The 25544-nt window shown below is 40.8% G+C and overlaps 1 protein-coding gene across 2 annotated transcripts in view; it reads left to right on the top strand.

Moving 5' to 3' along the window:
* FSD2 (fibronectin type III and SPRY domain containing 2) overlaps nucleotides 1–25544 on the top strand; it is a 74507-nt gene that overhangs the window by 3382 nt on the left and 45581 nt on the right. For both annotated transcript variants that reach the window (XM_016428213.2, XM_056805727.1), the window contains exons 2-4: nucleotides 7732–8459; nucleotides 8540–8635; nucleotides 17732–17962. In XM_016428213.2, the coding sequence (XP_016283699.2) occupies nucleotides 7806–8459; nucleotides 8540–8635; nucleotides 17732–17962 (981 nt within the window). In that variant the 5' untranslated portion in view covers nucleotides 7732–7805. The remainder of the gene's footprint in view (nucleotides 1–7731; nucleotides 8460–8539; nucleotides 8636–17731; nucleotides 17963–25544) is intronic.

Raw genomic sequence — 25544 nt, 5'->3', positions numbered from 1 at the left:
CCTCTACTAGTAGAGAGGGAAATGATATATCCGTTTTTTCACAGCTTGGCTACTGTTGAATTTTATTGATTTTAACTTTCTTTGTCAACTTTCAATACTTGGGAGGCATTGCCATTTGTATTTCTCAAATGTTTGGAAAGTTTGGCCAAATTTATTAAGATATTGAAGTGTATTTCCTGAAATAAATAGTAATAATTCATTTTTTTTAAATTCAGCACTGTGAAGTGTTTCTGAACTGTTATTAAGGAACTGAGTCAAGACTAGGAAAGAAAATGAATGGCAACACAAGACTCAGAACAGCCTGCAGCTGAATTCCATTGCTTCTTTAGCACAAACCTTTAGTTTCTTGAAAGGAAATCTTTGAAATATTTGCCTTAAGCATTTTCTCTAGTTTTATGAATACATGTAGAGTAATTTTAGTAGATCAGGAAATATTCAGTCTTTTGTCTTATAGAGGCAGTATGGCATAAGGTATCCAAGTCCCAGAATTAGTCTAGGAAGAGATGAGTTCACATATTGTTTCTGCCATTTATTATGTGATCATGACCCTTATTATTACTCACCCTCAATCTGTAAAGTGGGAAAAATAATACCTATATCACAGGGTTGTTGTTAGGTGCTAGTGACAAAATGCCCATAAAATGCTTTGTAAATTTTGTAAACTTTAAAGTGATATATATAAATGTCAGTTACTACTATTATTATTATTTTCATTACATGTTTCTCTCCTTCCTCCCCCCTTCCTTCCCTCTAAGATGACTTTTCATCTACTCTGTCTATATCTTTTTTTTTTTTTAAACTCTTCCCTTCTGTTTTAGTATGAATTCTAAGACAGAAGAATGGTAAGGGCTCTGTAATTGGGGTTAAATGACTTACCCAGGATCATGCAGCTAGGAAGTATCTGAGGCCAAATTTGAACCCAGATCCTTCCAATTCTAGGTTTGGCTCTCTATCTATGATGTTATCTAGCTGCCCCATCTCTGTCCATAGCTTAAATGTACATAGTTGTTTACACATTGTTTCTTCCATGAAGTATGTAAACTCTTTGAGAGCACAGACCATATTTTTGCCTTTTCTTATATTCTCAGGGCTTAGCACAATTTAAGGGCCAGAACATTTGTTGGTTGTTGTGTTTGGTCATTCGGTCACATCCAACTTTAGGTCACTTTTGTCCATGGGTCTTTCTTGGAAAAGACACTGGAATGCTGTGCTATTTCCTTCACCTCAATGTCCACTGGCGCATGGCAAAGTGATTTAAATGCTTATTGACTGACCACTGATTATAATTCTAATCCTACTTCCAGAATTCCCTGTGTTGAGTTAAATCTTTGACCAGACAGGATTTCCATGACATGACCACCAGCAGTCTGTGGCCTCCAAAGCTCAACTCTCTGATGCTCCTTGGTGTATTTTCTGGTGCTCCGGTTTATTGCAATAATGTTGGTATGCCATGACATACAGGAGTCCAGGGACCTCACTTCTGGCCTCACTAAGCCATAGTTTGGTTTTCTGCTTTATTACCTCTTATTCATTTCAGCTTCCTCATCTGTAAGAAGTGGGCTGGAAGACCCTTCTAGCTTTCAAGTTCTATCTCTGTGGCTCAAGAAACAGATTATAATCAAGGGATGAAGCATTGTTGGGGAATGAGAGGAAATGCCCATGTTTTGGGTAATAATGGTGGTTTCTGAGGTTAAAATAAAGGTTCTCTCCACTGATTTTCATGGTATATCAGTGGAGTTTCTCAAGGAGTTTCCAGGAGAATGTGAATGAGAAAGAGTTAAAGCCTGACTGGGCTGGCACCTACTCTCTTCTCACTCCCCTATTGTTAATTGCACTGGTATATTGAGGTTCCCTGAGGGAAAGGGGTGGTGGAGACTTGATGACAGGGTTCCCCTACCCAATAAGCCCAAGGACAACCTCAGCTTCTCTGGCACAGAGAAGATTTGGAGGCTTTGCCTCAGTCAGGGATGGTCTTGGTGCCTCTCTCTGCAGCTTGATTCAGGTATCTTCTCAAGTATAAACCAAGAAACTGGACAAATCTGACTATGGTTTCTAATGTTTAATAATGGTACTGTAGGCAAATTGGGAGATGGAAAGTGGGAATTGGTTTCCTAATGTTTACCTAAACGGTCTTTCACCTGGACAGCGTGATTTCATGGACCCAGGTTTCTCTGTCCAGTACCCCAACTAAATAACACCACACTTTAATATGTGCATATCTCTATCTCTCTGGCCTAAAGAATCTACAAATAGATAGTGCAAGAGGGCTGGAAGGGCAGGAGAGCCGGGCTCTCTCCTCTGTGAGTGCACTGTAATTTTGGGGTTTGAGGGACCTTCTCCCCAGTTGAGAGGATGTTGGAGACAGATGGTGGATCTATGGAAGAACTCGAATACAGGAACAGAGTATTCGCTTGTGGCTTTCAGTGAGATCTTCAGCCAGGGAACAGGTCCTGCCAGGTCAAGGACTTGGCTCAAAAAGCCAAGAATCCCATATAGATCTTTCTCAGGTGAGTTTTCCTCGCTCTCCAAGAGACGTTTTCTATCACTCACCCCCTGACGCAAAGATTCCAAAATCGTCTCATGCACTGATCATTACATTTGGGAATTGTTTTGTCTTCAGAGCCTTGCCTTATTTTCAGTTGTTATCAGATCATTTAATCCTGACATGTATCAGGCCCTAGCCTCAGCCCGTGTTCTCTCATCTGGAAACCTTAGCTTTTTATAGGTGATTTTATTAGTGGAATAGACACCTAGGGAGGCAGAGCTTTACACCTGAAAGAGTACTGGATTTGAAACTTGAGGACCCATGTTGGAACCCCATCTTCATTACTTAGGCAAATCTCTGAACTCACTGCATTTCCTTGCCTATAAAATAAAAGGGGCTGAGAGGCAGCTAGGTGGTTTAGTGGACTGAGAGCCTGGCCTAGAAATGAGAGGTCCTGGGTTCAAATTTGACCTCAGATACTTTCTAGTTGTGTGACCCTAGGAAGTCACTTAGCCCAAGTGGCCTAGCCTTTACCACTCTTTTGCCATGGAACCAATACTATGTATTGACTTTAAGATGGAAAGAAAAGGTTTAAAAAAAATAAAGAGCTGGATTTGATCATTTCTAAGCTCCCTTCCCCCACTACATCATTGAACCTGGGGTAGAAACTCCCTCCATCAAGGTAGAAAAGCAACATATGTATAGTTTGTGGACAGTTTTTTTAATCTCTCCTTCTATTCCCAGCACTTATCACGGTGCCTGGTACATAGCATGTCCTTAATAAAGTTTACTGACTGTACTTTTACATGACCAATAAGAAAAAAGTTTACTATATGTAGTCTGTCCCAATGAAATCCAAGTGGCCTGGAGAATGTTCAAAATTCTTAGGAGAAAAAAACTCATTTTCTAGCATTGTAGAATTGGAGCAGGCAAGATCCACCAAGAATGCCAGGGCACCATGATGAAATCGCTAGGGGAACAGAATTTGCCAAACCCCGACCACGTCTGTATTTTATAAGTGATTCTCAACTTAAAGATGTGTCAATGCACAAGTCTGGAATGGTGCTCACTGACAAAGCACAAGATTTTCATAAGCAAATACCAGACTGACTTTTAAAAATTGACTCTAGCTAGCATTCTAATGCTATATCTCACTTGGAAATGTCAAAACCTCCTTCTCTGAATATACAGTCTGTAGACTAAGAAGTTGCAAAATGTCTTGTTTTTCAAGAGACCAATTTCTGAACCCAGTTCATCCCCTGACTCTCCTGATGACAACAGGTCTCTTTAGGCTTGATCACCCACTTCCATTCTGATGAGTGCATGCCAATGAGTGTTGTATATTAAAGCAGAATATGGACCATTTGACTGTTCTCCAATATGTTTGTGCAGCAAGATCCCACGAAAGAAAATCTTTGGGGGCTGGAAAATTGTTTGATCATCATAGACCTTGCGATGGCTTCCTACATTTACCTGTGGCTCACAGAGCATGACCTCATGCATGCTGAAGTGGGCAGCATTGCCCAACTGATTCCAGCCTCTATTTTGCATGCCTGAACTTCTGCAGAAACTTTAGACTTACCTAAGAATAACCAAGTTCTTGTATTGTTAGGCAACGGCAAATCTCACCATGAAGAAGTGGGATGTATCCTTGCCCTCCTCATTGAGACCCTGGGTTCTGAAAGACTATTCCAGTGAATGGAATGCTTTGGCAGCCTATCAAGAAAGAAAGACTTGAGGGCAGCTGGGTGACTCAGTGGATTGAGGGCCAGGCCTGAAGAGAGGAGGTCCTGGGTTCAAATATGGCCTCAGACACTTCCTAACTGTGTGACCTGGGCAAGTCATTCCTTTTACCTAGCTCTGACTGCTCTTCCGTCCTGGAACTGTTAGTGTCATTTCTACGACAGAAAGTAAGGGTTTTAAAAAGAAAGCTAGAAAGGCTTTGGATGTCATGTCTAGTATATAAGGGCCAGACTAGCTATATTAAAAGAGATTCCTCACTGAAAGGTAAGCTACTAGGTGATTAACTTTTTGGCCACAGTAATCCACAAAGATAATAATAGATTAAGGTATGCAGGGAAGGTCTCCACTGACAAAATGATGGATATTCTTAAAGTAGGGGTTCTTAGTATGGGATTCCTAACTTGGGAATACTAAACTTGTTTTTAAAAATATTTTAATAACTATTTCAATATAATTTATTTTGACTGCAATACTATGCATTTTATACATTTAAAAACATTGCTCTGAGAAGGAATCCAGAAACTTCACCAGATTAACCGCCAAAGGGGTCCATGACAGAAGAAATGTTAAGATAATGAAATAATATTTTTGCCATTTTCCTCCCTACCCATCGATGCTCCATTTTATCTACCTCTAGACCAGAATACCCTTCAGATGATTAAATAATATTACAAAAGAGAGTTCACGACAACGCTGATCGGTTGTGCAAATAGTATGTACGACTTTCAGCTTCATTTACAACATTTTAAAGATGTCATTTTTAATGTTCCTTGTACCTAGAATTCTGCTAAAAATGAAAAGATAACAAGAAGCTTATGGTTTTGGCCTGGGGTTATATTTCTAGAATGTCTTCTGATGATGATGATGAAAATTTTGTGGCTTTGGATCAAGGTTTTGAAGGGAAAACATATCAATACAATTCTTTGAAATTATGAAGGAAACTCCTTTTGAAGCAAAATTTGAAAAAAAACAAAACCACAAAATGATGGATATTTTTTTCATGATTCTTTAACAAACACTTCAAGATTGGAGGGAGTGTGTCATAACAGTATCAGGAATGGATTCCCAGCTTCCAGTCTTTTCCTCTTTTTGATCCAAACTATTCCCCACCCCACTCCCACATACAGTTGCCAAAATAATCTTCCTTAATTACTTGTGACCATATCACTGTGCTCAAGAATTTTCAGTGGTTCTCTATTTTTCCTACTATAAAACTCAAACTTCTGCTTGGCATTTAACTCCCTTTGAAATCTGTACCTTTTTCAGTTGTATTTCCCAACATTCCCCTTCATCTACTCTATAATCCGGTCAAATTGACTGATTTGCTTTAACTAATATTTGTCATTCCATCTCCCACTTCCATGACTTTGCACAGATGATCCCCTATGCCCAGAACACACTCCTTTCTGAAGAAGCCTTTCTTCATCCCTCTATTTGTTAGTGCTCTCTTGCCTCAAATTCTTATGTGTTGATTGATTGATCTACTTATAACTCATAATCCCTCAGTAAAAAAGCAAACTCCTGATATACAAGGAATTTCTTTTGTCTTTGAATATTCCAACACCATCATTATTATCATTATCTCAACAATTAGGATTTATATGGCACTTTGAAGTTCACAAAGTCTTCATATGTTTTATCTCATTTGATCTCTACAACCCTGGAGGTAGGTGCTATTCTTATCCCCAACTTCACAGGTGAGAAAACTGAGGCTGAAACACTGCCTTGAGAGAGTCTTTAGCTAATAAGTGTCTGAGGCAGGATTTGAACCCATCTTCCTGGTCCAAGGCAAGTGAATACTCTATGTCCTGACTACATAGCTGCCTTGCACATAACAAAGGTGCCTTTATGTGGAAATGCTCAATAAATGCTTGTTAGATTGGAAGTGTTCCATTGGGTTAATTGTATAGAAATAACATAGTGAATATCACTGAAAGTTCAAAGGATCCTGAGAAAGGCAGGGAAATTTTCTGGAAAGTAAGAAAACAGTCTGGAAGAAGGCTGCTTCCATTTGAAATCCAATCATTAATTTTATAGAAAGGAAGTCATATTGCTTAGGAAGCCATGCAGCTACATATACACTCTACACTCCACTTTTATGACACAGATATGTGACACATGGGAAAAAACAAGGAGCAGAAGTCAGGAGATCTTAGTCTGAATCTGGTCTCTGCCATTGGCAAGGCATTCAGTTCTTTAGGCCCCAGTTTTATACACTGTAAAATGAGAGGGTCTGAAGAAAGGATCTCTAAGGTCCCGTCTTCCTCTAAATGATATTGGGCAAATAACAAGAAAGTAAACTGATATTTTAGAGTTTTCAAAAAATTTCCTGGCTATCTTTAGAAGGCAACCTAATGTTGGTCCCTGTGATCCATATTTCTTAAATAAACACTAACACACACACACACACACACACACACACACACACACACACACACACACACACACGATGGATGTATAAGAGTTGTTTGAGTTTGTTTTGTTGTGGTTCTTGTTTTTTGGTATGAATCTGTGATTTCATCTGTAGGCATAGGAAAATTTCTATCCATTTAGCTCAGCAACTCTCCTGCATCTTATCTAGTCTTAGAGTTGACCACTTACTCGATTCAAGGACCCCTGTCCTAGGCATTGTGGAAGATGGAAAGAAAAAGATAATGTAGTCCCCTGCCCTTAAGAAGCCTTTTTATTTTGGAGGGTGACAAAATAATGAAAAGAATAAAAATTTTAAATTGAGTGAATTTAGAATATATTCTCAGGGTATTGAAAAATAGGAGGAAAAACCCAGCTTCATTCTCACTTCAACAGTGGCCAAATATCTCTTTCCTGTTGCCCATGGTACCCTTCTGGGCCTGCCACTTGTCACATATATCTGAGGATGGGAGTGAGATACAGAGATAATTACAACCAGGGTACCATTTCTGCCTTGGGCACTCAAAATGGACAGAACATGGTTTCTTAATTGTCACTTTGGGAACCTAAAATTCATTGGTACCAAGACTCCTATTGTTACCAGAGCTAAATCCTCAAATGATTAAAAATGTTTAGGTAAGTCACATTTGAACATGTACATGATTTAATGTAGGTCGCAAGCAGTAATGTGCTCGCAGTAAACACGATATACTTTGGAGTTTAATCTATATTGTTAACAATTTCTTAAAATCGATATTATCGCAAAAAAGTAACTCAAGACCTTGTGTGTATAGCCTTTGCCAATTTCCAAGGTGTAAATGCTCAGACTGAAAATTTAACAGTTCTGCTAGAGCTGGTCCCATCTGACTTCAGCAAAACCCTGCTTGAGAAGCAAGATGACATAGTATACAGAGAACTAGCCATGAAGGAAAGAATTGAATTCAAGTCCTGCCTCCGACACATATTAACTCTGACCATGGATGAGTCCGTTAACATTCTAATGGGGATGATCACAAACTATCTGTAAAATCCATCAGAAATTTGGAACTGGTGGATTCCAGATGAATTAACATTTTGTCTCCTTTATCCTCCAGGACTAAGAAATCCTCCACTCATTATCTGAAAAGATCACAAAGAGCAGACCTCCAAGTCCAGGGCTGCTGCTACCATGGAGGAAAGAACCGGCAGGGCTCCACTGTATAGCCAGGACCCAGGCTCTGGTCCAACTGCTAGCCAAAGCTTCAACTTTTATCCCATGGATCTTTACGACTCTGAAGACATATTGAACATCTTCCCAGAAGAAAAAATTCGAACGAGGGAAGTAGCCCAGGAGCCAAAAAAAGGTGAAAGGGCCCCAGAATTAAGTTCTGCCACCCAAGAGGAAGTAGAAGAGCTAGCCCGGTACTATGGCCTGGAAGAGGATAAAGAATTCGAGGGTGAAACTGAGGCAGGGAGTGCGCTTAGGTCTGGGATCTCAGAATACCAGTCAGCTCCTTCTCTCAGATCCCACAACGTGCCAAAGAGGAGAGAAGACAAAGACTGGCAGTATCTGGAGGAAGCAGCAGATGCAGAAGATGACAGATTCCCTGGATGGGGCTCTCGAGGTCAGTATCAGGAATTAAGGGAAGCATACAGGTATACTCGGGGTCGCTCCAGTGAGGATTATGAGTGCTATGTCATACCAGAAGAAGAGGATGAGGAAGAAGCTGCTGATATTTTCTGTGTCACCTGCAAAATTCCAATCAGAGCTTTTGACAATCTTTTTGGTGAGCACAAAGAACATGAGGTCACCCAGCTTAACACCGCAGCAGAAAATGCCCGGGTAAATAAGACACCTCCTTTTCTTCCTGTTTCTATTTAAAGAGTCTCCTCATTGTCACTCATCATCCTTTTGTTTGACAGGACGAAATTCATAAAAACATGTTCAAATTGGAGGAACAGATTATTCAAATGGAAAACTTTGCAAGTCATTTGGAGGAAGTTTTCATCACGATAGAGGTAAGAGAGCATTTTTTTTTATTAACCCCCAATATAGGTTTTTTAAAAAAACAATCATTGGTAGGTTAATATTTATTTGATAGTAGGATACTCCATTACAGAGCTGATTGTCATAGAGTCTTCTAGGGACCAGGAGAGTGAAAGAAACTGCTGCTTCCCTCCCCCCTCATCCCCACTAGCTCATGAGCTGGAGCTCGTAGGCCATCCTGCTACCCAGGTACCCAGAAGCCATCCAGTAGAACCCTTCATTTTACAGATAAGGACACTGAGGCCCAGGAAGGTTAAGGGATTTGCCCAGGGTCATACAGGCAACAAGCCTCTGAGGTAGCTCTCTGTATTGTATATGGGGAAGAAAAGAAGTCAAACCTCTGGAACTGCTTTGAAGGTGATGGATTCTAGTCTCTCCAAGGTATGAACTGTCCTTGAGACCCATATCATGTTGATAAGAGTGACCTTTCCACATTCCCCTCCACCTCATGATGTTCCACCCATTTATTATGCTCCAATGTCTTTGGTCTTAAACTAGCCTATGTGCTGGGGGCAGGTAGGTGGGCAGAATGCCAGGCTTAGTCAAGAAGAGTCATCTTCCCGAGTTCAAATCCAGCCTCGGGCACTTAATGGCTGTATGACACTGCCCTGTTTGCCTCCGTTTCCTCATCTGTCAAATGAGCTGGAGAAGAAAATGGCAAACCACTCCGGTATCTTTGCCAACAAACACCAGATGGGGTTGGTCACAGAGTCAGATGACTGAAAAAAATGACTGGACAATCCTGGCTGTGGATTAAGATGGTTGAGCTACCTGGCTGCACTCCCACAATGCAGTGCATAGAAGCAGCCAGCGATAGGGTCGTGCCGGAGAGGCTTAGCTGGGTAGGACCTTAGAGCACTCCAGCCTCTCTCTCGCTTAACTGATGGAAAACTGAGAACCGGCTTTTGAAAAACCCAGTCGTATTTCCAGAATTAAATCTTAAAACTGGTGGGGTGGGGAGGGGGGCAGAGATCTGATGAGAGGTGCCATCTGTGTTTTGGCTATCCGGATCATAAGAATCCCAGACGCTACCCACTCCTCGTTCCAGGCACTCGCCCCTGCTTCTGAGGCGTCTGTCACGTCACCCTGTTATCTGCACACCCCTGACATTTAACAGCTGCCAGTGAGGTCAAGCACTGGCCATTCAGCAATGTCACCCAACGTCCCTGGAGAAGGTGGCAGGCCCTGGCTGGCAAATTGCTGGAGAGAATGCCTCCATGAGGGTCTGATTCACCATTTTCATTTGAAATATCCCCACTGGGTGGCAAAACACCCCGCCATACAGTTCCTCATGTTGCGGTGACCCCAAACCAAAACATTATTTTGGTGGCTACTTCAAAACTGTAATTTGGCCACAGTTATGATTCGGAATGTAAATACCTGATGTGCATGATGTATTCTCACTGCTACAAACCGAGAGGTTGAGAACCGCTGGGCTAGTGGAACAGACAAGATTGACCCATGAAGCAATAGCCAAGTGTGCAGGACTGGACATGATGAAGCACAGAACAGGTAGTAGTGTTCACAATACGGATGCTGCCGGCACACTTGTGACAGAGCGTGCCTTGGAAGTTCAGAGAAATTGCATGCAATTGGGAAAAGAAAATGTCTTTGAATAAAGACACCATTCAGAGGAAGTAGAGGATGGAAGGGGTAGACATCAGTAAGGAGCAGGAGGGTAAAGAAGACTTCACGGTCGTTGGGCTGAAGGATGGGATTCAGACAGATAGAGGAGAGAGGAGAGGGTGTGCTGGGAAAAGGGAGAAGGGGGCTCCCCCTGGAGAGAGCGCTAGAGGGAGCCTCCAGGAAAGCTCTCCTGGGAGAGGTCAGGAAAGCAGGGCTCAGCAAGATGAAGGGACTTGCCCAGAGTCACCAGCAGTGTGAGTCAGTCATCCAGCCCTTAATAAGCACCTGCTCTGTGCCAGCCACTTGACTTAGAGCTGGGTGTACCAAGAAAGGCAAAAGGGGCCCTGCTCTTGAGGAGATCCCAGTTTAATGGGGGAAGCAACATGAAAACAACCATGTGCAAACAAGCTCCACGAGCATAAATTAGAGATAATCGATAGAGTGAGGGGGATTGGGGAAGGCCTGCTGTAATAACTGGGGCTGATGGAAGCCGGGGGCAGAGGTGCAAAGGAGGGCATTCCGGGCATGGGAGGCAGCCAGGAGCCTGGCAGCATCTTGTTTGGGCATCAGCAAAGAGGCCAGTGGAGGGCAGGGGGAGCTGTAAGGTGCAAGATGACCAGGAAGGGGGGGCAAGGGGAGACTGAGGGGAAGTTATGAAATGTTTTAAAAGCCAAATAGAGGAGTTTTAAATTTTGAGTCTGGTAGTGAGAGGGAACCACTGGAGTTTATTGAGTGGAGGTGGCATTGCGTTGACGTGGGCAGCCCCGGGCTTTGGGATGATCCCTTTAACAGGAGGATGGGTCGGAGGGAGACCCACCAGCAGCAATGGGCAGACGAGAGGAGAGGAGAGCCTGGACCAGGGTGGTGGCAGTGTCGCAGGAGAGGAGGGGTCCTGAGACATGTTGCACAGGAAAAACGAGCAAGCCTGGGCAGCCTATGGGAGAGAGAAGGAGGAACCTGCTTCGATTTTTGTAGGATAAAAGGGATATCAGCTTAACTAGTCTGAGATGGATGTAGAATGGGAAGGACATCTGGATAGGTAGGGAGAAGGACTGCTCATCCAGAGGGCCTCCCCAAGGAAATAGAGGACCATTAGAGGGTGGGAGGCTCTTGGTGGGGAGAAAGAGAGGGAACTGGGGGGAGCTTCAGTGCCTCAACACCCATTGGCAGGCTTCTTTCAGGGCACAGCTGACCCTCGTCAAACACTCTGGAGAAAGAAGGCTGGCTTTGAGGGCTGAAGGAAAAGAGTGAAGCAAATTGGCCTTTGGCTGCCCACACCTGGCATGCACCCTGCTGTTGAGCCCCTTCTGCTAATCTCTTCATTGACAGTCTGTTATTTCTAGCCAGACCCTAATTAAGCTTTAACTGGGTCAGACACGGTTGCAGTAATTTAATTTATTGACCTACAGCACTCAGGCCGTGCCTCACCTCCTCGCCTCAGCCCTTTTCGGGTCGCATTGTATATGGGATGCAAATTCACATCCTTGTTACACTTGACAGGCGAGCTGAATGTTTTTGCCCTTGGACTTTGGAACCTGTCCCTCTTATTTTCCCGGCTTTACCTTCCTGTTCCAGAGGTCCAGCCCCAGGCTGAAGCCACGTATGAGAGGAGGCAGTGTTGTATGGAAAAAGGACTCATTAGCCACAAGGCTGGGTCTCAGTCCCCTTGTCCCAGCCTGGCCCCAGCATTTAGAGAGCAGAACACTTTACACATATTATCTATGTGATACTAGTAGCAACTCTGTGAGGCAGGAGTTATTATTATCTCCGTTCTACAGATGATGAAATTGAGTCTGTAAGAAGTTAAAGGACTTCCCTAGGGACACCCAGCTAGTATCTGACACAGGATTTGAACTGGGGTCTTCCAGTCCAGTGTTCTCCCTTATGTCTGCTGCTGCCCACTGGCTCTTCCATCAGTGAAATGAGGGGAGCAGATGAGGTTTTCGCTAAAGTCTCTTTTAGCTCTAAAAGTATAAGATAAGGAAAATAATATTTAAGGAAGAATATTAAGGAAGTTATATCTATAGAAATGTGTCTGTGGATTGGAATGGGAAGAAGCTCAGCTCAGGGAGATCAGTTCCTCCTTCCCAAAGGGTGATATTCAAACAGGATCCTAGATCCTACCTTCAACACTACATTTTTATAATCCTTTATGTTTTCCAAGTACTTTCACATACTTATCCCATTTGATCCTCAGAACAGCCTTATGACATAGACAAGACCCAGACAATACCGCCCTTTTACTAATTCTCATACACACTGCTCCAACTTCCATTTCTGAGCCTTAATACTACTGGCTGTCCCCCATTCCAGGAATGCTCTTTCTTCTCATTTCCATCTCTCAGAATCATTGGCTTTCTTCTGTCACCCTGAAAAATACAGAACTGCCAAAGTCGTTATAATAATGGATCTTTAATCGGGGCAAGGAAATAGAAATCTTGAAAAAGCACACAGAGCTGTAGCCCTGGGATAATAATCTGGGAAGCCAGAGTCACAGTACTGGGACTTCCTCCAAAATACAGAAAAGGGGGTTCTTAAATTGATTTTAGGGAAAGGGATGGAGGAAACAACCAGGTTACACTACATTCACAGAAGCCCAGGAAAAGACACAATAGTCAGAGCTAGGGTGATTGGAAAGTTACTTTAGGTTTGATTGTCTTCAACTAAGTCCTAGAAAAGAGGCAAATTCATAGTTCATAGTTGGTTCAATCACTGTCTTTCTTTTTAGTTCTTTGTTTTAACACTCTGGGAAAGAGCCAATCTGGAAATTCCTTGAAGACGAGGTTGTCACTTCAGATTTAGTTCAAGTGCCACTATTTCTGCTGCTAGTGTCTATCCCTCTGAGATTATCATCCATCTGATTTGTAGTATCTTGTATAAACCAATTTACTTGCATGTTGTTTTTCCCATTAGAATATGAGCTCCTTAAAGTCAGAAACTGTTTTTGTGTTTTCTTTCTCTAACATTTAGTGCCTGGCACAGAGCAGATGTTTAATAAGTGAGTGAGTGATTAATAATGATTATAGGTTACTATATAGAGCACTTGAAAGTTTGCAAAACAATTTACATTTATCTTATTTGATTGCTATCACCCATCATCATCCCTACTCATGAGCAAAATGAAATGTGAAAAGCCTAATTATTTAGTAAAACAATCAACAAGCTAGAGATACAAAGAAAGAACCATATAGCTCCTTCCCTCAACGACTCTACCACCAATTGGGAGAAACAACATGTACACATGTAAATGGGTTCATAATTTATACAAAGTAAATACAAGGGTAGTTGAGAGGCAGAAATCACTAGAATTGGGGGCAGCTGGGTGGCTCAGTGGATTGAAAGCCAGGCCCAGAGATGGGACATTCTGGGTTCAAATCTGGCCTCAGACACTTCCTAGATGTGTGACCCTTAACCCCCATTTGCCTAGCCACTCTTCTTCGATGGAACCATTACAGGGTATTGATTCCAAGACAGAAGGTAAGGGTTAAAAAAAAAAAAAGACATCACTAGAATTTGGAGGAATCCTGTAGAAGGTAAAACTTGAACAAAGTTTTTAAGGGATTTGAATTCTAAGGGGTAGAGGAGAATAGGGAGTGTATATAGGTCATGTTGACGAGAGATGGAATGTCACATATGAAGGACAAGTGATAGTTAACATTTCATAGTACACATGAAGGGAAATAAAGAGTGTGAAAGGCTTTTAATCACAAATGGAGGAGTTTGTATTTGATCAAAGAGGAAACGGAGCAGAGAAATGACACAATCATACCAGTACTTTAGAAATATCACTTGGACAACTATATACAGTACAGAGGAGAGAGGAGAGAGAGAGGAGACAGGGAGACCAATTAGGATGTTTGGGGCATTTACCAGCCAGGGTAGGAATGCTAGTGAATGTTTAACCAATGACTGGAGCAGAGTCTCTCTTTCCATCGGGTCACAGCGAGGATTTTTGAGCAGGTAGAAAAATTAGTCAAGTGGTTCTGTTTTGTTAGATAATAAACTTTATATAAAAATAATACTTGAAATATTACACATTAATTTAACTCCTACAACACTGAAAATTTAACAGTCAGCTCTAGTACGTCCCTGAGGCCAGGTAAAAGTTGATGAGATCCTGTGAGAATGAGAGATATCTTAGTGGAGAATGAACAAGACCGAGCAAGTGGTTGCATGTCTGGGTTGAGGGTGCGTGGAAATTCAACTGACAACTTTAAAAAAAATCAAAGTGGTTATAATAAAGGGTCTTTAATCTCAGACAGAAAGGTTGCTAGCTGATTGTACTTGGGATCCCCACCTGACATTGACAAAAAGGAAGATTAAATAATCTTTTGGAAAGGAGGGAGGAACAACAGCCAGGTCTCTGGAATTCACAAAATCCTGAGAAAGAGGCCACAGCCAAAGTCCAGGTTGGTTGGGAAGGACCTACGTGCAATTCATTGCTATTTTCTATCTTTTGACTTCCTTGAGTTCCTTTCTGAGAAAATCAATAAAGGGAATATCTGATTATCTGAAAATGACATCATCATCTGTGAGGTTGTAACCAGGGTGACTAGGAAGGTGGTGGTATGCCAGTTAAAATTGGGAAAATTACAAAGAATGATGGGCTGTAGGGGGAAAAATACTTCTGTTTTAGAACATGATAGAGTTTTGTCTTAGATGTCATTTTTTCTGAGATGCATCAGTTGGAAATGGCTAATAAGACCCTGTCTCTTGGATAGAATATAAAATCTGTGTGCCTTTTAAAACCCTTCACAGTCTGGTCTCCCAGGATCTCTACAATCCTTCTCCCTCCCTCCCTCTCATACAATCTTCTCTCTCTCATCTTTTCCCCATACAAACTTTCCACTCCAGCCAACTTAGTTTGTTTGCTATCCTCTGAAGAAATCATATGCGGATCACTTCTAAGGCTTTGCTTATTCCATTTCCTCTGACTATTTTTCCTTTTCCCTCACCCCCAGTTTAGTCAGACCCTACCTATTCTTCAAGACTCAGAGCAATTTCTACCTCCTTCATAAGGCTTTTCTGGACTGCAGAAGCCCACAGTGAGCTATCTTTCCCTTTTCCTATGGCAGCTCCATAAAATGAGCTCTTCAGTTATGACCTGCTTTATCCTGGATTATATATAAATGTATTGTGTTTGTTAGTTTTATTTTTTCAACTATATCATAAGCTCCCTAGGTGTGAGAGACTGTCTTCTTTTGCAGCATCTACAGCCCCTAGCACAGCACTGTTGGTAAATATGTGTTCGATGATGCTTATAGAAGGACTAAAAATATTAGAGTGATTGAAAACAGGCAATCAGGAGACATGAAAGAGGCCCCCTCCTGACTCTAAGGTTTTATGATTATAGCTCTAATATTACTCTGTACACCTGTGAAAAAGTATTGGACACCCTTTCTTCATTCCTGTGGAAGATGAAATGAGAGGAAATAGATTTCCACAGCCAAAAGAGGTTTGAAGTCAGATCCTGCTATGGATAAATGTAGCATTTTAACAGATTATATGAACTACACTGCAAAGGTTTCAGGGCAGAAAGGAAACATGACTAGGTTTCCCCAGGAGAGACTGAGTGAGCCTGATCTCGATAGCATTCAAGGTCGTGTAGAGGAGGAAACACTAGAATCAAATCTGGAAGAGGTAGGGTTCTAGTCCAGGTTTTGCCAATAACTGGATAGCCTTGGGGAAGTCCCGTAACCTCAAATTGTCTCAGCTTCCTTGAAGAACTGAGACAAGTTCAAATGCTTTCAATTGTTAAGCTATACAATCCTTACTTTATGCAGGCTCTTGGATTGTTTGGAAATTGGGTTAGTTCTTGATCTTGTCCCATCTTCCCATCTCTCTTCCCAACCCTTCCATCACCACCCCACCATCCCCAACCAAGACAGGATCATTGCTTTTGGAGTCTAAAGACCTGAGTTTGACGTCTGGCACTGCCACTTCCTACCTTGTGACCTTGGGTGAATTGCTCAACCATTCTGTACCTGGTTTCTTCATCCATAAAATTTAGAAGATGGAATAGATGACCTCTAAAGAAGGAAGGAAATATTAAGCACCTATTACGTGCCAGGCACTGTGCTAAATGTTTTGCAAATATTATCTCACAACAATCTAGAAGGGGTAGGTACTATTATTATCCCCATTTTACAGGCAAAGAAAACTGAGGAAGTTAGAAATTGCTACTTGTCAAGAGTCACACAGCTAGTAAGCATCCAAGTCAAATTTAAACTCAGGTTGGGGGGCAGTGGCTTAGTGGATTGAGAGCCAGGACTACACCCCAACTGTGTGACCCTGGGCAAGTCACTTAACCCTTTTGCCTGGCCCTTATTGCTCTTCTACCTTGGAATCAATAAACGGTGTTGATTCTAAGATGGAAGGTAAAGGCTTTAAAACAAACAAACTTAAACTTGGGTCTTCCTGACTAGGCCCAGTGCTGTCTCTACCATACTACCTCGTTGCCTCTGAACATATCCATCTCCAGATCCCAGGCATTTTCACTGGCTGTCCTTCACCTTATACCTTACATAGGAAGCCTCTGCCAATCTTCCTTAACTTGAATGCCTTCCCTCTGTTAAATTATTTCCATTTTATCTTGTATGTAACTTGTTTGCATATATAGCCTTTCTTTACCTTGACAGCTCAGATCTGCCTGCTTAGCCATCTATTCTCTCACCAACTTCTTGGGACTTAAAAGGGTTATCTACACTAGAGATATTTAACATAACATACACAATACTTTCAAGAAAGGCTCAAACTAGGATAAAATGTAATTTGAAAAAAGGCAACAAAATAAAATGTAAGCACAATAAAACATAAATAATATTGTGTGATTTTCCAAGTCAATTTGCTGCCTGTATGGATCCTCATATATGATTTGGTAGCCCCAGTTTCCAATTGAGTTTGATATTATTGATCCATATTTATGGACAATGAACAGATGGAGGAACCTAGTAAAGGAATCCATATACTCTATTGGCTGGGAACATGAGCCTTCAACATCTCTTCCTTGAATTATGGAGGACTGATGACTTCCAAGTCCAGTAAACTGTCATATATTCTGTATATAGTTTGTTTGCATGCTGCCTTTCCCACCAAACTGACATCTTTTGCCATTCTTTTTATCTCCAGGGCTTAGCATAGTGTCTGGCACACAGTAGGTGCTTACTAAATGTTTATTGACTTACTATGACAAGGAATTGAGAGACCTGTGTTTTAGTCATTGATCTTCCATTAATCAGCTTGGGCAAACCACTTAACTTTCTGATTCCTGGTTTTCTTCTACATGAGGCTTTGAATTCATTGTTTCTAAAGTCCTTTCTAATTCTAAGTTCAATAATCAAACATTTTAATTCAATGTAAGTATTACTAAATATAAATGTGGCTAAAAATTTTATAACTTGCAAGCATGTAAACTAAAATAACTTGTCTCAAAAATCTTACAGGAGAATTTTGGAAGACAGGAACAGAACTTTGAGTTGCACTATAATGAGATCTTGGAAACTCTTGCTCAGAAATATGAAGAAAAAATGCAAGCTTTAGGGGAAAAGAAGAGAGAGAAACTAGAAGCATTGTATGGACAGCTGGTCAGTTGTGGTGAAAACCTTGACACTTGTAAAGAACTGATGGAAACCATTGAGGAAATCTGCCATGAGGAGAAGGTTGAATTCATAAAGGTAAATAATGATAAAGGAGAAAAGTATTGACTGAGATGGAGTATTGATTGATGCCATTGAGTGTTTATGGTGTGGGACAATATCACTTACCAAGAATAAGAGGCTATGACTTTCAATGAGTTGGTACATATTGGTTGATTCATCTAACTTAGGGGAAACAGTAGAGTTGACAGGATGGCTGTCAAATGATAATGCAGTGGATCTGCAACCTCATCCACATGGACACTCCCTACAGTGGTACAAATTGCAACCCATCTATCCCTTCTTACCTTGTGTGATTCTGGTCCATGTCTGGCCCATAATGCTCCAAAGTGGGACCAGATAACATTTAAGAGGTTTTCTTTCAACCAATGATGCATTTATTTGTTACAAATAATCTCCAACGATGCTAGGAAAATGTTTTCCTGAAATGCTACCTCTAAAGATCCAGAACCATAAAACCACAAGTTTTTTCAGGTTAAAATTGCATATAGATTTTTATTTCTACTAGCCTCTTTTTCCTTCCATTTTTGCTAACTATAGAACACAGGGATGGGTATGTTTCAGTTTAGAGAGATCTCTATTGACAGATACACCTTTTAAAAAATCTTTACTTCTATCTCTATAATGTCATTCAATTAATATTTGTGAACTCCTATTCTAGGTAAGACCAATCAATTATACTGAGGTTCATTGAATTTAAAGGTATGTGATGGTTTCTAAATCAAAGACCCCTCAGGCCTCAGAGGATGGCCATAATACAAAGAGAGGTGGATGGCCCATATCCCCAGCCCATAGAGTATCTGGGTTCCTTTGCTGGGTTTCCCCATCTGCCCAGATTAGCTGTGCTCAGTGTCATCAATATGGATCAGGCATAAAAAAAAATATGGATCAGTTATATCAAACTCAAATGGAAATTGGTATCACTAAATCATACATATGAATCTTTATAGGCCACATGTTGAATTAGAAACTTAGTAATATATATTTTATTGTATTTTGTTCATTATTTCCCAATGACATTTTATTCTAGTTTGTCTTACTTAGAAGTGCTGTGGCCTTGTGTTTTTCTTTTCTAAAACACCTTACCTTCTGTCTCTAAGACAGAAGAGGAGTAAGGGCTAAGCAATTAGGGTTAAATACTTGCCCAGGGTCACATAGTTAGGAAGTGTCTGAGGCCAGATTTGAACCTACGTCTTCCTGATTCCAGGGCCAGCACTCTATCCATTGTGCTACCTAGCTACTCCTGGCCCTTGTGTTAAACACTTTTGGTGTAGATAACCTTTTTAAATCCCGAGTTTGGCTAAAGAGTAGAGGGGTTAAATAGGCACATCTGAGCTGAAAAATCTTAAAAATCTCAAAAAAGGCAGCCATTGGGACATTGGAACAACTAGTGCCATTGACTTTCCTGGCTGCCACTAAAAGTGGACTTTAGAGTATTCTCTTTTTTTTTTTGCTGTCTGCAGCATCCCTTCATGGCCGAAAGACTGGTTGTTGTTGGAGACATTGGTTCCATTGCATCTGTCTTGCCATTTAATAATCAGGTCTGGATGTTGTGGAATAGCATTATAAACTTCCCTGACACTCCCTGAGACCCTCAGATTCAGGTTTCACCCCTGCTTGGCTTTAGGATGACACTAGGGTGACCTTGACTAGTAACCAAGAGGCTGTGCAGTAATCCTCAGCTTACCCCATCACTTGAATCACTGTAGTCTAATGGTATAATTCCAGAGATGAGTAATGGCCAAAAAGAACAATACTTATTCCTTCCCAAACTTTGTACACATATTATATATGTTCTTTGTTTTGCAACAGTAACTGTTATTTGTCAAACTTTTTTTAAATCTCAGGACCCTTTACATTCTTAAAAATTATTAAAGATCCCAAAGAGCTTGTCATTATGTGGATTATATATTTGGCAGTATTTATCACTAAAATATCTTAGTATTATTATGAAAATAGTCTTGACCTCATAGACCTCCCTAAAAGAGTCCTAGATTTATTTAACTCGGTCTCAGGTTCATAGACCTCCAAAAGAGTTTAGAGGATCATCCTTTTAGAGGAGAAAGGAACTTGGTGATCAAGTCTACCCCCTTTGTTTTCTTTTTTCTTTTTTTTAAAACTAGAGATATCCACATTTTGATACTTGACTTCTCTGAAAACCCAAACTCCAGTAGCTTAATAACCAGTTGATTTTGTTGACAGTAGAATATGTATTCTTTTTAAAAAATACTTTATTTCCCCCATTACAAGTAAAAACAATTTTTAACATTTTTAACATTTATTTAACATTCCTATTTTAAAAAGTTTTGAATTCCATATTCTCTCCCTTCTTCTAACCCTCCCTCCTGCTATTCTTCTTTCCCCCTCCCAGATGGCAAGCAATTTGATTTTTATTTTACATGTGTAATCATGTAAAACATTTCCCCATATTTGTTGTTTTGTTGAAGACTTCTTAAATGGAAAAAAAAAGAATAAAGAAAATGAAATAAAGTATGTTTCAGTCTGCATTGATGCCAGTTCTTTCTCAGAGGGCAGATGACATTTTCATCATGAGTCTCTAGGGTTGTCTTGGATCCCTGTATTGCTGAGAATAACTGGGTCTTTTATAGTTGGTCATCAAGAAATATTGCTGCACTGTATAAAATGTTCTTTTTCCATATGAGGAGACTGAGGCACAGTTCAGTAACTTACCCAAGGTTATGGAAGTAGAAAGAGACAGAACTCCAAATGTGGTGCCTGTCCCACCACTCCCCACCTCATCCTGGTTTGCTGATTCCTTGGGGCTGCCCAGCAGTCTGTGACAGTTTCTGCCCAGCAGTGGTCCCCTATTAAGAGCTGGGCTTCAGTGATTTCTTCAATTGTCTGAGCTTCTCTTCCTGAGGAGGTTCCTCCTCCCTTCCCCTGCCATTAAGCTCCCCAGTGAACACTTGCAATGTTCTCCTGCTGATTCCCATTCTCATATAAGTCTTTAGATTCTTCCAGAGCTCACGTCATAATTATCCCTTTGGTGCTGGCACACTGCCTGGGTCCAGGACACTGGTGTCACCGACCTCTGTTGCCATTTAGTATTCAAGAGGATTTTGGATAGTAGCAAGAGGATAGAGAATACTGACTGGATTAGGAGTCAAGGGACAAGGGTTCTAGTCCTCTGATTTGACTATGTGACTTACCTACCTCATTTGTAACATAGAGATAACTTTTTCCCTAGCTACCTGCTTCATTACATGGCATAGCAGATGGAGGTCAATTTTTTGAGTCAGAATAGATGTGGGTTCAAGTCCCACTCCTGAAACATATTGGCTATGCCATTCTGGACAAGTCATTTAACTCTTCAATGTTCTAGAAAATTAAGGCAATTCATAGTTTTTCAACTCTCTCTCTCTCTCTCTCTCTCTCTCTCTCTCTCTCTCTCTCTCTCTCTGTCTCTGTGTGTGTGTGACTCCTTTGGAAATCTGGTGAAAATTGTGGCCCCTTTGTAGAATAATTTTTAAAAATTTTATGATTGAAAGAAATGTTGTTTCAATTAGAGGTTACAATAAAGATGTAATTTTTTCCCAATATAAGTTGATAGAACCCCCTAAAATCTATACATGGACCAGTCTGTATATTCCAGACTAAGAACTCCTGTTCTAAGGCTATAAGGTATATAGGAGATGCTGACCTGCATTTATTAGTTTCTTTTTAAAAAATTCCTTACCTTATCAATACTAAGGGAAGCAGCTAGGTGGATCCCTAAAGACAGAGAGTCAGGCTTAAACACTGGAGATCCTGGGTTCAAATCTGGCCAAAGATATTTCCTAGCTTTGTGACCCTGGGCATATCACTTAATCCCCATTACCTAGCCCTAACAACTCTTCTGTCTTAGAACTAATACATAGTATTGATTCTAAGAGAAGAATAAGGTTTAAAAAAATCAATACTAAATTATGGTTCCAAAGCAAAAGAGTGGTATGGGAAGGTAGGAAGCTAGGAAGTATCTGAAGCTAGATGAAAGATTCTACATGTTTTATTACTACATTAAATGAGTCACCCAAAAGCCTCAAACCAACTTAGCACAAGATTAATAATAACAGCAACAAAAACTGACTTTATACAGCCCTCTAAAGTTTGCAAAATGCCACCCAGTCGGGCAAGTGCTATGGATGTTGTTATCTCCATTGAACGGATGAGAAAACTGAGGCTGAGACATTGCCCAGGATGGCAGAGATGGTGGTTCTATGGGAGTGGGATTTGAACAGGTTTCTCTGACTATCCTGTTCTTGGGAGATACTGGATCCACTTTGTCACAAAGGAAGAAAGCCCTTCTTCAGGGTTAGGAGACAGATCTTATCTAGCCCAGAAGCTCACAGGTTGAGTTGTGGATTCATCCTAGTGTAAGAACCCCCAGTTGATGATGGGAAGTACAGCTTTGAAGCATCTGGAATGTCTACTTAGAAGTTAGTAAACTTGGAGAAGTAAAGTTTTTCTAGCTAGGAAACTTTTTTCCCACTTTGTAATTATATCACCAATTACCAGTGGCTGAGATGTTATTGTTCGCCCAAGGATGGGCTCAGAACAAGCACGCTGTTTCGTTCTCTTGCTCATTTTTCCTGACAGTTCAACTAAACAGTAAAATGTTCAGGAATGTCCTGAAATATACATAAGGAAACCCCCTAGTGACCATTTAATGATCCCATTAGCTTTTCCCATTCAGAGGCGCCATTTCCTTTGTCAGGTGCCCCCTTGGGGGAAATAATAGGTATTTTCAAACACAGCATTCGGTCCTTTTCATCCAAGCTGCCTTGTGCCCTTGTGCGTGGGTGCTTTTCTGCACAGCACAGTAGTGGCTCCAGATTTGGTCAGAGAGGGGGAAAGTTCACATGCCAGCATCCACCCACTTCCATTGTGGCAAGCCACCTTGGGGCCCTTCTAGTCTTCTTACCATTTGACATAGTGCCTCTGCCCTTTCCTTTCTTCTCTCAAGACCAATCTCTATGTTCTCCTTGGTTTAACTCAGCCAGCATTGCAGTCATCCCCCTTTGTAGTTATCCCCCTTTGCAGCCCTCCTTGGGTGTAAAAGCAGCAGATGTGAACAGCCCAAATTGTTTTTAGCAGCTGATACAACCTGAGAAGTATAATTGCAGTAATCTCCAAAGTAGCTGGGGCAGACAGTTCCTTTCATTGCAGATCAGGGACCAACTTTGAGCACTCCACTCGTTTCATGGTGTTAAGTCTTCTACTAGAAGAAGAAAAACACAAAAATTAACACAAAAACTAAAAATACTCCCTGATGCCCCATTCCAAGAGAAAGAGAAGCTTGCTGTTTTAATTGCTTCCAGATTTCAGGAAGCTTTCCCCAGTTTGTTCTAGGTGGTTTATTTTCTCTCAAGGAATGGGACTTACTTCGTCCGTGTTTTCTCCTCCACTCATCTAGGCTCTTCAATAAGGCTTTTTGGGGTTATAGGGTTAATGATGTCTGTTCTTGTAAACAGTAGCCAATTGCCCTCTTGAATCAAGAACCTAGAAAGTGGTCTAGTAAACATACCACAAGCTGATATCAAGGTTTCTGATAAGTATTAAAATTAAAATTGACTGTCTAGGGATGAGTATAGATATGGGGCAAATTCTGCATTCAAGTTTTCCAGAGAGCAAAGTGCATTCAATGTACCTTGATCAACATCACCAATAAAGCTGTATTTCTGTGAGGCAAGATTGCATAGTGGATAGAGTGCTAGTTGTGGAGTCAGGAAGACCTGGGTTTGATTTCTATTTAGAAATTTACTAGTGGGGCAGCTAGGTTGCTCAGTGGGTAGAGAGGCAGGCCAGAACATAGAAAGACCTGGGTTCAAAGACCCTGGCAAGTCACTTAACCCCAATTGCCAATTCTTACTGCTCTTCTGCCTTGGGACTGATACTTGTATCATTTCAAAGATTGAAGATAAAGGTTTTGAAAGAAGGAAAGGAAGAAAGGAAGGAAGGAAGAAATAGAAACAGAGAGAAAGAAAGAGGAAAAGAAAAGAGAGAGAGAAAGGAAGGAAGGAAAAACAATATTTACTAAGGGTAAGTAATTTCGTTTCTTCTTTGCTTCGGTTTCCTCATCTGTAAAGGAAGGTGATAGGATTTGATGATCTCTAATGCCCTTTCCAGCTCTAAATCCTTAGTCTTGCCTAAAAACCCAAATGATATTTCAAGCATATCAATTATATGGCAGGTAGATATGGTAGTCTATTTATTCATTATTATTATTATTGCTCATTCTACCTAAGCCCTCCAATTTGCTTGCAAGTTACTTCAATTTCTGTAAAACTTTGCTATTAATATAATTAATCACCAAATTATAGCCTGCTGTTACAAATGGTTTGCAGTTTTCATAGCACCTGAAGGGAGTACATTAACAGCCCATTTTTCGTTTTCCTTAGCTCAAATTAGAAAACCAAAATGGCTTAAATTTAGCTTTGCCTAGACTGGGTTGTCACTATTGTCCTTTGCAGTGCTTGCAGGAGTAATAAGTAGCTGTTTATGTCCTCAAATAAGTTTAATCTACTTCTGGAAGCTTTGGTTTTTGGGGACATATAAAATATTTTGTTCATCACAGTACTTTGTCCACAATTGGCACTCATTAAACATTTGTTGAATTTAATGGAATATTTCTTTCTCCTCAAGTATTGTTCCATTTTGGAACATGGAGCAAGGTTCAAAGTACATGGCTGGGGGAGCAACGTGAAAGGCAACCTTCAAATCAATTTTTAAGGACAAATCCAGTTGAGAAGAGTCTTTGAAACAAAAGGTAGCTAGGTGGTTCAGTAGATAAAGAGCCAGGCCTAGAGACAGGAGGTCTTGGATTCAAACAAGAGTTCAGACACCCTCCCAGCTTTGTGACCCCAGGCAAGACACAATCCCATTTGTCTAGCCCTTACCACTCCTTTGCCTTGGAAGGAATGCTTATTATTGATTCTAAGACAGAAGGTAAGGGTTTTTGAAAGAGAAAGACAGAAACAAACAAAAGACCACTGAAGGAGGCAAAGATTCTTGAGACCTTGTGAGGAGGCTACCAGTGGGGACAAGGGATTGGGTGGTTTGGGGTTAGGGAGGAGCTTCCCTGGGTTATGGCTACTAGGGGAAAGGAACCATTTGGGATCTTCCTTTTTTAATGCATAATCTTCATAAAAATTTTAAAATTTTAATTTTTTTTTCAATCAGCAAAAATACACCTTGTCTCTACCCTCCCCAATTAAGAATGAAAGAAAAACAAAACTCTATTAATGAATATTCTTACTAGTCAGGTACTAAAAGACAGTATGGTGTAGTGGATAGTGAGCCTTTAACTCAGAAAGCCTTGAATTTAAGTTCTGTTGCTAATATATGTCCCACTGTGTGACCCTGGGCAAATTACTCAATCTCTTAGGGTTCTGAGGTATAACACTAAGGGTTACATATTGCAGCTGCTTGTTTCTTTTTGGCTCAAGATTTGCTCCTACAATAAGGCATGTTTTTTCCACAGCATTTTAAAGTAAAAAGTAGGTTTATTATTATTATGCAAAGATCCAGCAATTTAGCTTGCAACAGAAAACATAAATGAATATGCAGATAAGAGCAACACTAGCAATGAGAGAGAGAAATG

Source organism: Monodelphis domestica, chromosome 1, assembly GCF_027887165.1.
Source record: "Monodelphis domestica isolate mMonDom1 chromosome 1, mMonDom1.pri, whole genome shotgun sequence".
Taxonomy (NCBI): Eukaryota; Metazoa; Chordata; class Mammalia; order Didelphimorphia; family Didelphidae; genus Monodelphis; species Monodelphis domestica.
This window is presented reverse-complemented; position numbering and strand designations above follow the sequence as displayed.